Genomic DNA, 15,711 nt, shown 5'->3' on the forward strand with positions numbered 1-15,711 from the left:
ATGAAAGCAAAAGTTTGTCCTCCTTGCAGCTGAACAGCTCGGGGAACCGCTAGGATCTTCCTGGGGGTGATTTGAATACCTAATATTCAGGAGTTAATTGGAAGCCAAGTGCACTGGGAATTGCCAGGGGTCCTATTTGCCATTGAAAAAAATGGTAGGGATTTCAGGACCACCCTGCTGTAATGGAGAGAACGTTGCTATGTTAAACTATCACATTGATGAAAGATGCCTAGCACAAAATTGGGATAGCGGAGCAGATTGTAGTACAGAGAGAGAGAGAGAAAGGATGTTGTAATTGCAGATCTAATTGCAACAATATGCAAGGATCAAACCAATAAACACAGTAAATGCAGTCCTCACATTGCCTTCTGTGACAATAATTCTGCAATAAATGGGGAACAAAAGTTGTCTGCTGAGCCAAGGCAGTTTGTCTTACGGAGAGGGAAGTTTGCAGATTGGGTGGCATGCCTGTGTTGGCGAGGGAGAGGAATGATGGAACGATCCCGGACTGCTGCTTTTTTACTAGACAAGTGCCCTACAGAAAGGTGTGGCTGGGTTTCTCTTCCTGCAGTAACATGAAAGTAGTTCCTTTCATATGTCCGTCAGGTCAATAATCTTTCAAAAGCTTATGGCAAAACTGTTCTTTCCTTGAAATAGGACTTCTCTTCAGCCAGGCCTCAGCAAAAAGCTAATCAGTTCCAAGTTAACATCTGTTTTTATTTCTTTAGTAACTCAGTTCCTCCAGCCTCAGGCTGTTCTTTGATCTTAAAGTCTCTTTATCTGCTGACCAGTCCAACCATCTTGGTTGACCTTTCAATACATTGCATGCTTTAAACACACGCTACACCTCTGGCAGTCCCCTTCTTGTTTTCACACCTTGAATTGGAATGTTCCTTCCCTTTTCCATGTGTATGTTCAGTGTTTGACCTTTAGATTTTGAAGGGGGGGACAATCTCCATACTTAGGCTTGCTCAAATGAGCAGTTAGCATCACCTTCACTGTCTGAAATACAACTTTTTTTCATTTGGGGATTAGAGGAAGGGGCCTTTTTCTTCTGTCCTGGTAATTCCTGATTTTTCTGCAGAGAGCAGGATCCCAGCAAAGCATTGCAGCATGACTCAGTTTGGTTTATGATGTGCTTCAGGTTCAGTATAGTGGTAGTGACCTGGTCTAGATGTGGACTGAACAGCTATAAAGCTGAGTGATCTTGTAATAATATTTTGGACTTTAGTGATGGCAGAATTCACACCAGAAAACTGATTTGTCTGGAACACTTGTGCATCCCTCTAATAGGGTGAGATAGCAAACTTCAGCAACGAAAGGGAAGCAGCGCTATAGGATTTCCTAGGAATTTTTGCTCTTTTGAGTTATGCCAGGGCAATGTGCTGCTTTGACTCTGTTCTGTAGCCTCGTGGACATCAAGGTTCTTGATCAAAAGATTAAAAACACTTTATCAGCTGTCTAATCCCTTTCTGCATATTGCACTGTAAACAGTAATCTTAAAACATGCCTGGCGTTTTGAAATGCTGTTCAGCCCTTTGTCCCCGTTCTTCTTTTCCAGCAGTGTCTTGGAGGTGGGCGCGAGGTGCTGTCACATTGGTAAAGCTTAGAAGATATTTCAACTGGGGGCCCACACAAAGTTTTACCTTTAGCTGATAACCCAAGTTCTATACTTGGGGGTATGAACACCCTCAGAGAGGGGAGAAGGATCCTTTCTCTCTGAAGATGCTTGGTTATCATTGCCAGCAAATGTCAAAGGGAGTCAAACGCGTTCTCTACAAAACATTAATCAGTGAAAAGATACTTATCATAAACACTGACTATGGCAGCGTTCAGCAGGTGATTGGTTGCATGCCTTTTAGAGGATATTTGCTGTCAGCCACTTTGTTGTCTGTCAAATCCATTTCATTTCTGTTGTCACGATTTTGTTCGTTCACTGCTGGAACTCTTTGGCAGGAGAAATGTCAAGTACTACGCTACACGCTTTACTGAAGAAACCATCCAGCCACAATGAGTTAGAATGGCGTCTCTGAGAAAAACAAAGGCTCTGTTTTTAGTTGCTCTGTGCTTGTTGGAGCGCATGCGTGTTGCTTTCCAGCAAGAGAGATGCCGTTCATATGCACAAAACAGTCCAAACGTTCAGTTCTTGGATCAGCAACATTTCATTAGTGCTCTGGGTGTCCATGTTTGTGGGATGATGCCCATATGAAGATGATGCATATACATCTTTTAGGGGTTCTTTGTCATCTGAAAGAACAATAGTGAAAAATGTAGACTTTTGTTCCAGCATCCATCTTCTCCAGCAGACGTCAGGACTTTATCCCTAATGGTGATTTCTGTTCTTCCTGACAGGAGCGGGATGGCATGAGAGCAATCCTGGAGTCGTACGATAGCGAGCTGACGCCTTCGGAGCACTCGCCCCAGCTGAACCGGCGGATGCGGGAGGCAGAAGAAATGGTGCAGAAGTTGCACGCTCATAACACTGAGCTGGAGGTAATAAAGAGACATCATTCTCTAACCCCACTGGTGAAGGAGTTAAGACCTTTAAGATTTAGTTGCCTAGTGATATGATGTGCTCTCACAGAAGACAGATTGGCAAAATCCAGACTTCAAAATTCCAGGGCCAGCAATATCCACAATTTTTTGTTCTACACCTGAAGCTGGCAGAAGCTAAGAGTAACGAACTGGTGCCTAGAGGTTAAAGGGGAAGTTAGGGGGTAATGAAATGTAGCAGATGTGGTGTCCTCTCTGTGGAGTAGTCTAAATGATTCATTATTTGACATGTGTAGAGATGAGACATGCTAGTCTCTTCTGTACATGGTGTAAGTGCTTGTGGGCTGAAGAAGTACAGTATGTCTGCTGTTAATTTTTCATTTCTTGGCATTGGATTTGAAAACCCCAGAACACCAGTAACTGTACTAACGATTTTTTTTATACTCAGGTTTTCTCTAAGAAAAACATTTTTTCCAGAGACAGTAGTATTTCTTGTAGGAATTACATTATTATTATTACCTCTCTATGTAGATTTGTATTCTGAAACGTGACTGTCTTGAGGTCAATGACACCATGCATTTGTTAGATAGTTCCCCTCTTCTCTATTGTATTTTGTCATAGTCTAATGGGGTTTATGGTTCTGAACTGAAAATTTTGGAATATGTCTGTGATCTTAAAGCTTGACAGTTTTATTAGATAGGTTTTGCAATAACCATAAGTATGTGAGTTTTCTTCATGTCTAATTCTATCATCGTGTAGATTTATAAATGCCATAATCCAAGTGAAGTTAAACTTTGGGAAATCAATGCTCCTGGGGTTCCAGTTGAAGCTATAGACTGGATCACCCCACTGCGCACAAAACCCCTTATTCTGTCATCCTTAAAAAATGCTCTCTCCTTCTGTTGGTAGGTGGGGACTTAAGACGGGAAGTATTGACTCTGTCAGTAGTCCAGGGTCGTAGCTCTGTCTCCAGAGTTGTGCGAGCAGAGCAATGTAATATGAACTCAATATTGGAGAGGTCTAGATCACTTCATCCCTGTTTCTCAGAAAAGGAATTGTGTTAAGGTTTAGACAAGTCCATAGAGAAGTTAGTGGCATCAGATGAAATGGAAACTCGCCTAATTTGTGTGTCTCAAAGTTCCTTCATGTTGACTTTTGAGTGCTACATTGCTTAATGCCAGACAGAGCAGGATTAAGTGATGCTAACGGAAAGTGATAGGTAGCTAATTTTTCCTATTTTCTTAGTGTTTCTAACAGTGGCTCTGGACTGACAGAGGGCGATTTCCCTAAATGCTTCGCTGAATAGAAGGTCAAATGTGCATGGTGTCTTTGGGCAATAGCAAAATTCCTATGCTCCTTTTATTATTTATAACCAGTTCTAAGTGTGCCTCCATGGGTATGGATTAAGGGCTACATGGAAAATTTCAGAAAGGAGCTCTGTTCTCGGGAGGTTTGTTTTTTGTGATGTCAACCTTTAAGCCCTTTAAAGACTTTGCTAGAAGCAGGATTCAAAGACCTGATATTCCCCTTGTAAAGTAAAATTTTACGCTTCACTTGACCATGTTTGCCTTTCTGACTATAATGGTGACTGCTGAATCCAATCTATTTTGAAATTTTGGGGGAAGTTTTTGTTCTAGTGCCTGCAGTGAAAATCTGAAAACTGGAAAGGGAAATTGGGGTAAAGGCAGGACTCCTGATGTCTCATCACCAGGACCAGCAGCTTTAATCCATCGCCTGTAGATGAAAGAACTGGTCGATAGCAGCTATTAATAACGTCTAACGTAATGCTCTGCATCCTCCCCACTCTGCTGCACCTCCGTACAAATTTTAGAAATGTTGACACCTGCATGACTCATCTCACAAGCAAAGAGAGGAGACAGCAAGAATGAGGCAACTGGGAGCCTCTGGTGTTTTGGAGTTGTGGGATTAACAGTCTCTGGCACGGAGGGAGGGCAGGAAAGGAGGAACTTAACCATGTTTAAGTCAGTGTGACAGAAGGGTTGGGGCATCCCAGGAGCACCTGATGGAGCTGGGCTGGGAGGGTGGCCTGCAAACAGCTCGCAAAGCAGGACGGAGGACCGCAAAGTGCCCTGGCGCGAGCAGCGTGCACGCGGCGGCACAGCAGCGACCTGCACCGCTTCTCTGAGATCCGATGAAGTCTGGGCAAGTGGTGAGGAAAGCTCCCAGGGCTGGAGCAGAGCAGAGGAGGCTGGGCTGGCGCTATGAGTTTTGCTAGGCTAGGTGGGTTAGAGTGCGGAAAAGAGTCAGGCTTGGTGGTGGATGGAGGTACCGCGGCAGGTTAAGGCGGGTACGCTGGCGGAGGAGCGCTGTTGGCGGCTGGCTGGCGCTGGGAGCATCGTGCCGTTCGTTGCTCCAGGAGCGATCCTTTCGCAGCCCGTGCACACCGCGTCTCCTCGGGAAGCGGCAGGCATTGCTGCAGTCCACAAGCACCTTGCGTTTAGACCGGCCTTCAAAGCCTCGAAGGCAAATGCTGCTTTGTGCAGGGTGCTTTGTAGCTTCTACTTTTCAACTGAAGCAATTTTTTTCATACACCTTAAAATTCACACCATTTCTCTCCCTCAGTGTGTTTTATCACAGTTTTTTTTCCTGATACTGAGAGCTTTGTTTACTGAAATCTTGTTCTGTGTTCCCCAGCAGAGTCTTTTGATAGTCATAAAACTCCCTAACACTTTTATTTTTTTTCTCGTCCTTGTTTCTTCTGGCTGCCCTAATTTCTTGCCAGCAACCCCACCTCTGAAGAGGTTATACCAGCAAGAAGTGATGTTCTAAATGAGGATTTTTCTTTACTCCAAAAATGGTGATTTTCCCATCCATATAACGGAGGTGGGAAGCCTTTTAAAGGAACGCAGGGAATGAGAGAGGCCTGTAGGCTCTGGTGGTTTGAGCATGAGGAGTTTATTAATGTGTGCTCAGAGGTGGAGTTACATGATGCAGCGACTTAGTGCCCAGACTCCCTCCTTCCCTCTGAGCGCAGCCACCTCGGCTGTGCTGGATGCTGCGTTTGGATCACAGGCATCATCGGGATTAAAAGCACCTTTCCAGGAACTGAAATGGGGAAGGATGTTTACATCCCAGATCACCCTAAAGCTGCGGTATTACTCCATAAGAAATAGTCCCAGCAAAGCCTGCTGGGGCAGAGAGCTGGAGGACAAAGAGAGGCTGGTGGGGAACTCTTTAAATCCCTTCACTGGTGACTGATGCGAAAAGCTGGATCTCTTATGCATGAACATGCAAACACGTAGTCCGCTCTGGGACTGGGGATGATTGCTTTATCCTTTGCAGGAGCGCCTGCCCCGGCCCCCTATTCCACAACGTCGATCTGTTTGTAGAGGTTCAATAAAGCACTTTACAGAGGGTTGAATGTAAAGCAGGGGGCAGAGGCAAGAAAAATGCCATCTGAAATGCTGGCGCAGAAAGCAAGCGGGCTGTGTCAGCCTATTTCAAGTGGTTAATGAAGTGTCACTCACCATCTTTTTAAAAGTGTGTTTTGGAACAGAGGAGGGAATGAGTTTGTCTGTGGCCAGCGTGCTTAAAATAAACTGAATCCTAGCTGCGTTTATATCGTGGCATGGATTTTCATTTTGACACTGGCAGCATTAACAGTTTTCATGCGAGTCTCTGTCTTGCTGAATTTTTACTACCTTAGCACCCATTAACTCTAGTTTCGAGGGAAATACGAGAAATGAAGAAACCCTGTATCTAGAGCCTCTGTTCATGCAGCAGCTGTAGTGAGAAAGCTCTGATGTGGAGTTTAGGGTTTGAAAAGTTAAATCCAGCTGCACAAAAGAGAAATCATCATAAATATAACTCCATTAATAGCCGTTTTATTACAACACACTTGGCTCCATATGAAACTTTAATGAAGAGAGATCTGCAAGGAAGACTCATGCTGACACCTTCAATGGTCTCTAGCATTTTTTACACTGAGAGATTTATACTGTCTGTGAGCACCATATGTACTCTAATCAGTTAATAATTGAGTCTGGCAGTTTTAGCACATGAATTGCCATATGTTCTGCTTTTGTTCACCGTGGGCTCTATTGGTGACCTCAAAACTCATTGACCAAATATTATCACCTTACCTGCACCTGATAACTGCAGTGCATCTGCTGGTTGTGGAAATTGGGCGCTGCTGAATCTCGAGCACAAATCTGCTCCTTGCAAAGTGAGTTACTTAGCAGTCACCCTGGTGTTGAACGTGCTTAAATTTGTGTGTGGATGCAATAACATGTTTATTTGAGCAGTTAACAGTTCTTCCTTGTCTCTCATCCAGCTGCTCCCTCAGTGCTTTTCCACTTTATTTTGCCTTCTTTCTTTTCCCCCTTTGCACACTTTGTTTCGCTTACTTTCTCCCTCCTCTGCTGAGTTCCTTCTGCCCCTCAAAGCTCAATTGCTGCTCTACACAGGAGCAAGAGTTTCTGTGATGATGGGAACTTTACAGAGGAATTTCCTTCCATCTGTGCAAGGCACAGAGGAGTTTATTTTAATTTTCAACTTTCTTCTGCCCGCTTTCTCTGCCTCTCTGTTGCTATCCTGCCTTTGCGCACTGTTTTTCTCAGTGACAACTGTAAGCAGCAGGGAAAAGATTACTGTGCTCACTTTGGATGTCCGTAAGGAGCAAATCCCAGTCACTAGAGCTTTGCTGCCACTCCTGCATGGCATTTACTTTGCACGGCCAGACTTCTGCTGTCATCGTAGCATCTCATCTGTGGCTCATGTGGGAGAAAACAGGCTGCCCCTGGAGATGATGCTAACGTGCTCCATGCCTCAGCTACCACTGATCGCTGAAGCCGTCACAGAGCTGGACATCATCTTCTGACAAAGCAAACACCTTGTCTAAATCGTTCTCTGAGCCCGAACGCTTGGGCATCTTGTGGTCGACTTGAGCCTTGCCAGGAGCCGCTGCAGTCCTTGGTGTCTGTTTCCTCTTCTAGAGGAGAGCCAGCCGGGCTCCACGTGCCCTGGCGATCCTGCAAAATGGATCATCTTGGGTTCTCTCTTCCCTCACAGGTTTCATCTTCTTTCTGACCATAGCGATCTGGTCAAGCTGGGGAGCCATTAGTTTCCTCAGCTTCCTTTTACCCCTGCCAGGGGCTGTGCTTGGAGCGACCACCTTGCAAACACCCGGGGTATAAATGATGCGGTCAAGCCGCAGAGGGGCTTCATGATCTGTTAAAGGTGATGGGCTCCCTACTCTGTGGAAGAGGATTCCCTCTTAAAACTAGTAGGTGCTGCAACAGAGCCTCTCTCTGAGACTTTTTTGAGCCAGTTTTAAAACTCAATTACTTTTTTTTTCCCCTCACCCTTTTGGATCTGTCATGAAAGTCAGTAGTAGAGTAGATCAGGAGAAATAATCGACGATGCTGCCTATACTGGGAGGTGTTCTGCACAAACCAGCATTGTTTTCACTCAAGGTAGATTCTTTTTACAACTAGTTTTAGTGTGTAGATACACACTTAAACTCTGACAGTTTAAGAATGGCTTATATTGATTTAACTTAACGATTCCTTAGGGATCACAGCTAAATGGAAGCAAGACTACATCATTCTTAAGTGAGAATGTCTCAGCACCGATTTGTATAGAGTAAATTAAGTCATTAACTAAGACAATATGCCTAAGACCTTTAGGCTATGGCAAGCTGCTTGGTAGACAAGCCGTAGGAAAAGCAACCAGTTGCACGACAACTAGCAGCCACAAGGACCCTTTTGCTCCTCTCAGCTAGAAATTGAAATAGGCTATTAAAGTGCATGGGGAGAAAAGCATTTCCCAACTCAGCTGCTTTCCCGTGCTTCAAGTGCAGTAAAAATGAGGGGTGACATTGTATTTTTCATCACGAGGGTCAGTAAAGAACATTTTGCTGAAAGTCATGTTTCTGATGTAGATGTAGTCCGTGACACTCTGCCCCTGGTTCTCTTGCTGACTAGATTATAAGTCTTGACTGTCTCCAAACGTGGCAATTTATACTACTAATAAATATTTATTATCACCTGTGTTTCAACGTAGGGAGCTTTGGAAGGACTCCTGCAGCCTTGGCTCTCTGAAGAGTTTCAGTCCATTTAAACAAATCTAATCAGTGTGTTTTAAATGGCGATGCCTGCCCGAAGCAGATCTAGCCTGGGTGGGACCCTGGTGGTATAATCCAGCCACTGTCTAGGTGTGATCCTAGAGGATGTGGATATGCTACAGTTCACGGCTGCAGAGAGTGTCTTTGTCCCAAGTTGTGGAGATTCGTAGCGTTAGGTCTGGAGGAACTCACTGCAGCCCCAAGGAGACTGAGAGATGCCAGCAACAGAAAGAGCCACCTCCTCCGCCCCCCCAGCCTGCTCCCCCCTGAAAATGCTCTTGGGGCAGACAGATCCTCCTCTAGCCTCTTCTGGTGATGTTTTGAATAACCAAGCACAAAGGAGGCTTGACCTGAGCAATTTGGATTAGCTTCAAGTGTACTTGGCTATAGGAGACGTGAAGCACAGGAAGTGGGTCTGAATTCTTACAGAAGACTTAAAATTGGGTTCTTTCTTAGTGATGCTTTGGAAAAAGAAGATAACTAATGTGCGTTTATGAGTCATATTTACCACAATGGAACAGGGGAGAACATTTCATAGGGGGCTGAGAGCTTTAAAATGCTTTACAGTGGAGATCCTGCTTGCCTGTGCCTAGAGATACAGGATTTGCAATTAGATGTCTTCACATGGAGGAGGAAGCAAGCACACAGGGTGCCTGGGAATGGTGTCCCCGTCCCCGGCAGATGGCAGCAGACAAAGGCGTCGCACAAAAGAGCTGCTTTTATGCAATGTGGTGCACATCACCTCCTGCTGCGGGCGTGCAGCTGCGGGAGCAGGGCTGTGAAATTCGGATGCAAATAGCGTGGTGATGACAAGTCTCTTCCCCCACAGGCAGAAGACAGAAGGAAAAAGGCAAATTCAGCATCTTTGGGGTATGGGGTTAGGAACAGGTAGCTGCTGGCTTTTGAAAGGGAAGGCTTGGAAAATGTACAGATATATTGCTACGTCTGTCTCCGTCACCGGCCGTCGCAAGCCAGGCAGTGCGGACGGTAGAGCGGGGAGCGGTAGGGAGGCTGAGGGGCAGGTTCCTCCAGAGCTTAGGCCACTTTTCAGTGTCCTTTCCTGCAAGTGCAGAATTGGATTTTTGCAGGGTTAGAGAAACACTCTACAACTAGGATGAATTGCATTTTGCATTCAAGGCAGAGCTTTAGCCTCTTTCAATCTCTCTGAAGCTGAAAAGCACTGTGATTTTACCCAGTGCTGCTCTTATTCACGCGGGCCTTTGATAGAGCCTGGGCTATTGCTGTGCCACACGACTGATAGCGGCGGGGGGGCCTGGGTAATCCTGGGGGTGAATGATCTGAGCTGCCTCTGTAGCTTCCCAGCCCCCCTCCGAAGCAGGGGGATCCCTTTGGAGGCAGTGCCCGTGCCCCAAACTGCATCCCGAGCACTGCCGGCCCTCCGGCGCCTGGGCTCGGTGCTGTGCCTCCCCGGGGCTTGTTGCCCTGAGAATGTATCCATTAGGGATAGGAAAACTGGCCAGTCCTGGCCATTTCTCTCCAAATCAAGAACTGGATTCATTTCTGTTGGATTTCCCAGAGGTGCTCCATGGCCTGTGCATCTTGCCTAGTTTGAACTGGTGGATCAGTCTTAGATGTTAAAATGCCCAGAGGTGAGGTTGATGTTAAGTGTCTTCTAATTATCAGAGCTATTACTTAGGAATATTCTCGCACTGGTGAAAGTTTTAACAGCTCATGGAAACTTAGGCAAATTCCAGGGGAAACAAGGAGGTAGATTTCTTGTGGGGAAAAAATGAAAGCTAAGAGTGCACGTCAGTGTAATGTCCCATATGAAAAATGGCACATTAGCTCTGCCTTGTTTTAATGCCATCAAATGGCATTTAGCTGGAAGTCTAAAGAAGCATTCTGAACTTGCTGAGACTTGTTTTTTTTTCCTTTGTTTCAAAATAATTGCATAATCTCTGCATAGTTGAATATTTAAACTATATATTCCAAGGTGTTTTCATGTCATCTTTTAATTCATGATGGTTTCCTATAAGAAACATGGATTAATGTTTTTAACAGTGATTTTCTATTAAAAAAAACCCACACACTATAAACTTTTTTCTATAGCTGGGCTTTTCCAGTGATTTCCCTGTAGGGCCTCTCCGTGTGTCTGTAATTCCCGTGTTTCCCCATTGGAGTGGATGGCAGATCCCAGAGCTGCTGCCAGAGTGACTCAGCTGCGAGGTCTCTGCTCTGCATTTCTGGGACTGGACTCAGGGGCTTCATACCATACACTGGCATCTGGGGTGCAGACGTGTTATGTGACTCGATGTATTTCTGGCCGATGTGTTTTTATGGGCTCCAGCTACTGAGTTTTGTTGAAATTGCATTACTGAACAGTTATAAATGAGAAAGTGTCCTGAGAAATCAACACAAGCATATTATTTGTTTCTATGTACTTATGGCCCCTAACACTCCTGCTCTCTGGAGTTTGCAAGAACGTTAAGATCCATTTTAATGCACTTAATACTCCGTTTATTGTGGCAATTAGAATGGCAGTCATTGCTTCCTTGGTTTTCTCTTTGAAGCCTGTTGGCTCTTTCTTATTTTGGCCTCAATCACCATTAGCAGAAAGGATGTTTCTTCCGGGAACTAATTATCTAAAAAACTTGGCTTTGGCACAGCACTCCAGCACGCAGTTAGTTGCATGGGGCCTAAATGCCAGAGACTATTGCAATTGTTGTAGCTGAGAAAACACATAATTGCTCACCTCTAATACTTTCTTCTCCGGAGCTACAAGTTGCAGTTGCTCCCATATGTTTTCACTGTCTTCCCTTAAGAACTGGTTTATCCCAACGCTGCAGCTTTTCCGTTTCCCCAGTTTGGTTTCATATTAAGGTCATGAATTAGAGTATGGGTCTGTTGCCAGTCGTACCTTGGAGAACAGCATTTGAAAGTAGGTAGCTGCAGTTCTCTCCCTTTTTTTCTTTTTCTCTTTTCCCTTTTCTACTCTAAATGAGAATAGCCTACTAAAATTTGGAAAAGACTGGGAATAGAAAAAGTGAAAAAGCCAGCTGATAGTGGTTTTCACCCAAGCTGTGAATAAAAGCTAAGCTGTTGATAAAGATCTCCTTTCTTCAGGGGTGGTCCAAGTAAATTGAAGGAACAATTCAGTTTTCGCAGAGGCTTTGCAATTTATCTATTTGCTTTAATCAGTGTTAATGTCAAATGTGCTCTGATTCTGGTAAAAGCTTTTCAGCAAAACAAACTGAAAGCCCTAAGTTTTGAAGAAAGCCATGGTCATTCTATAATGTAAGTTGTAACATTTTCCCTTTGAATTTTATTTATGCTGTTTAATAAAACAAGCAGTACTACTGTACAATACATGGGTCATGAATCCTACTGCGGTGACAGTAACACAGATATGAGATGCATGGCACATCGATTTGGCATATTGAGCTGATTTATGTTTTCAATTTGTTTAAATGGCTATAATGGTTATAGTGAGCTTAGCTTTGACAGATGTACACTCCAATTGCAGTTCTGTTTGAGATCACGTTAAAAATGAAACTGATTTCTGTTTTAAAGCATTGATTTTTATCCGTTCTGTGTTCCCTAGTCTGCATCCCGCACGCTAGACTCACAAACATGAGTTCTTGCTATATCAACTTAATTCCTTTTGGAAAATGGTAAAAACAGCTCATTTTTCTTTGGAAACCTGATTTTGTTGGAAGAGTTGCTTAACTTAAATATTTTTAGTTTTTAAAGAAAACCTACATGAAGCTTAAAAGATGACATGCTACACTGTATTATTGGTTTATATAAAACCCTATGATATATTCAGTAACTATGAACACATATAGAGTAATTATTTTGTAGTGGTTTTTAAAGTAGAATATCTTGTATAATGAGAGAGCTTTCTGAGGCTTATTTGTGTAAAGACTGTCACCATATGTTGTTTATGTACACAAAGAAATGATAAATGTCTATATCCATATTAATTCATGGGGGTATCTCCTTAGAGCCCACAAGCTCTGGGTTTTTCTTAAAGTCCAGGCTGTCTAATGCAGAATCGGGAACAGCTGTAATGGTAAAGAGACCACAAACCAGTGATCTCTACCATGTGCAGCGTGTACTATTGGTAAGGTAATAGTTACCAGCGCTACCTCTGGCAATTGTATTCTGAATGCTTTCATTCTATTGACAGTTCCTACCGATGCAGTGTTCTTTACTTCCTAATCATCTAATTTATTCCCTTTTATAGGAGTTCGTTTCAGTAGTGGAGAATGCAGCCTTTGAATGTATCAGTTCCCTGGCCTGGTTGCTCAAATGTTCAGCCTTAGGTGTAGTGCTTGTTCCCTTGGCCTTCACAGATCTGCTTATCCCTAGTAGTAAATATTTGCAAAACAAGGCTTCTAGTTTCTGAAGTATTTTGTGGTCTTTTGTATGAAGAAAGGTATGACAGACAGGTAGACGTGACATCTGTGTGACTGCGGGGACAAATCAATATTCCTCTCTCCAGGTGGGAACACATGAGCGTTGGCTGAACAGTCTTCCCTCTCCTCCTTGTCTCCGGTGCATGCATGTATTGGGAGGGCAAGCAAACCCGCGTACAGACCGCTGCGGGGGGATGCCCCAGTTCAGAAACTCTTGGCTGGAGGTATCCCTGTGCTCTGAAGCAGCCGCTTTTACTAAATGGTAATTGCTTTGTCTGCTCCATTTGCTCAAAAATCATCTGAGTGTACTTAATTGTATCTCAGCTGCAGCATGGCAGTGTGCAGGGCTGTTGAAAGTAGAGAAGCATTACACGTTGTACTATCCATTTAAAGTAGAGCTGCTCATCATACTTCGTGTAGGCTGCCTGGGGGCCTGCGATGAGCCCAGAAACGCCTATGCATAGCTGTGTAATTCATGTGGATGCTTATAGCAATATCAAGTATGCAGTTAGTCTTTTGTTATTATTACTTTATTATTATTATTACCAAAAAGCACAGGCAATTTATTTGCATAATCAGCGCATGTACAGGTGTATATGCATATATAGATGTGTTCCTCGTGTGAATTTAGAAAAGTTTATATAAAAAGTCTAGATGACTATTCTCATAAAGTAACAGCATCCAAGACTAATTCTGCAGTCTTTCTATTGCTTTGCTGTATGTAAACATTTCTGAAAACAGTGGATTGGTGTATTACAGCTATCTGGAGAAATGACATTTATCTTCACAGTGCGTTGTGACTTTGTTGTTCATAAGTGACATTTCCTTGCTTAAGATAATGCACACCTTTTCCATTAGGTCAGACAAAATCCAGATTCATTGCATCTGATTTCTACAGGCCATCAGTACATTACATGTTATGTTGTTTTAATTATTGCTGATGCTTGTTTTGGTTGTAAAGAAGCTGTTTCACCTACTCTTTGGATGAAGCTCTTGTTTCTGAACTGTGGAGGGGATTGTGAGAGGAAAGGGGTTGTGCTAGACTTGCCATGAACATCTGGAAGCTGCAGCAGGGCACAAATCCAGCCATTCATACAACAAATGTACATTTTATATAACCTTGCTATATTGTCTCTTCCACAAAGTGTGAGTCTTGAGCCAGTTCAGCAGGTATCAGCCTAGTATGGTCAAAGGAGCTGGTTCTTCTCTGAGATCGGCCATCCTGATATGCCGAAGGTGCACATTTGTAGCTTCAAGAGGTTTGTTAACCAAGCTTTGTTTAGCTTGTTTAACAAGAAAGAAAATTTAAGTGTGAACAAAAAGTTAGAAAAGTATTCACGGTTCTCATCTGCAAATATTTGCAGAGGGCGCTATTGCCGCGCTCCATGTTGGCTTACCCTGGTGCTAGTGCTTGGTTTAACTTTGATGCTGTGCTAGCTGGGTCTGTTGTGATGCCCAGGCACTGGTGAGCACCTGTGAAATACAGCTCCAGCTGCAGCAGATTCCACGCTGTAGCAGCAGGAGTGATTCAACACACCTTGTGCCTTTGTGGCTGGAGCTGCTAATTGAGATTATCACTGTGCAACTTCTGACTTCTCTCCTTTCCTTGCCAGGTGGAGGTCTTCTGTGTTTCTATAGCATGGTCTTGCTAGATGGATGTTCAGGGCTAGGAAGCTCAAAGGTGACTAATGGGACCATGCAACAGTTTCACCTTTTGCTTTGTCAGTCTGCATTTGTAAAGCGAGTGGTGCTTATGAGTTGTTGTATTGCTTCCATGAAATGAGTTGATTTTTGATTCACTTTTGATTCACAGAAGAGATATATGCTCACATCTCAGAAGTATCATCCCGTCTAGCATCTTCGCTGGCAGCCTCAGCAGAGGGGCCAAGGACTGAATGGCCTGTGTCTAAGATAAAATTACAGTGTTCCCTCTGGAGTTAATCCTTCCAGATCAAAATTGAGAAACACTGATGCAGCAACATTGGGAACTTTTATACACTTCTTTTCCTTCTGCTGTATCTATTTTATGGACAAACAAAGGGCTTCAGCCCCAGACTGATTACTCCAGCACTTTCTCCTCACAGTGACTCTTCTGCAAGTTTTTACAATGAAAATTAAACTGATGGTTGGCAACTACAGAATATACACCATGACTGTGCTGCGCAAGGATGGTTTGTTTACTCTTTCTGCTTCTGTTATGTTATAATCACAAGGGTTTTTTAACCCCTTGCATACCCTTTCCAAGCTTTTTTTCAGTAAGGGAAGCTATTAACTGATGCAACTTAGGAGTGTGCATTACGGGCCATTTTGATAGCCATCTCCTTCCCCTCTTTACAGGAGGAAATAATTTTACTTAGAGAAAACCGTAACTTACCCCGTGCAGGGTTGGGATGGGTTAGGCTCCCGCTGTGCACCGGCGAACACCGCGTGGCCAGACAAGGCAGCAGGAAGGAAATTAGGGGAGTAGTGAAGGACCCTAAAGGTAATCAAACTCCTTGGGAAAAGAAACCAGAGGGGTTTCTGTTGCTCAGTCTCTGTGAGAGCCCCTTCGGGCTTGAAAGGAGTGGCATAGGATTAAGGGGGTGATTAAAAAGGATAATTAAATGGGCTGCTTTGGTGAGTGCTGGAAAGCTGAAGATGGGCTATTGCGGGCAGTCAGACTAGCTGTGGGAGAGAGGAGGGAAGTGAGTGGGCAGGTTGCAGCAACAGCCCTGATCACATTAAAAAAAAAATCCAATTATTTTGAGAGTAGTT

The 15,711-nt window shown here is 43.9% G+C and overlaps 1 protein-coding gene across 2 annotated transcripts in view; it reads left to right on the plus strand.

Moving 5' to 3' along the window:
• MAD1L1 (mitotic arrest deficient 1 like 1) overlaps window positions 1–15,711 on the plus strand; it is a 371,406-nt gene that overhangs the window by 154,205 nt on the left and 201,490 nt on the right. For both annotated transcript variants that reach the window (XM_064520181.1, XM_064520179.1), the window contains exon 12: window positions 2,353–2,493. In XM_064520181.1, coding sequence (XP_064376251.1) covers window positions 2,353–2,493 — 141 coding nt within the window. The remainder of the gene's footprint in view (window positions 1–2,352; window positions 2,494–15,711) is intronic.

This window comes from Dromaius novaehollandiae, chromosome 14 (assembly GCF_036370855.1).
Source record: "Dromaius novaehollandiae isolate bDroNov1 chromosome 14, bDroNov1.hap1, whole genome shotgun sequence".
Classification (NCBI taxonomy): domain Eukaryota; kingdom Metazoa; phylum Chordata; class Aves; order Casuariiformes; family Dromaiidae; genus Dromaius; species Dromaius novaehollandiae.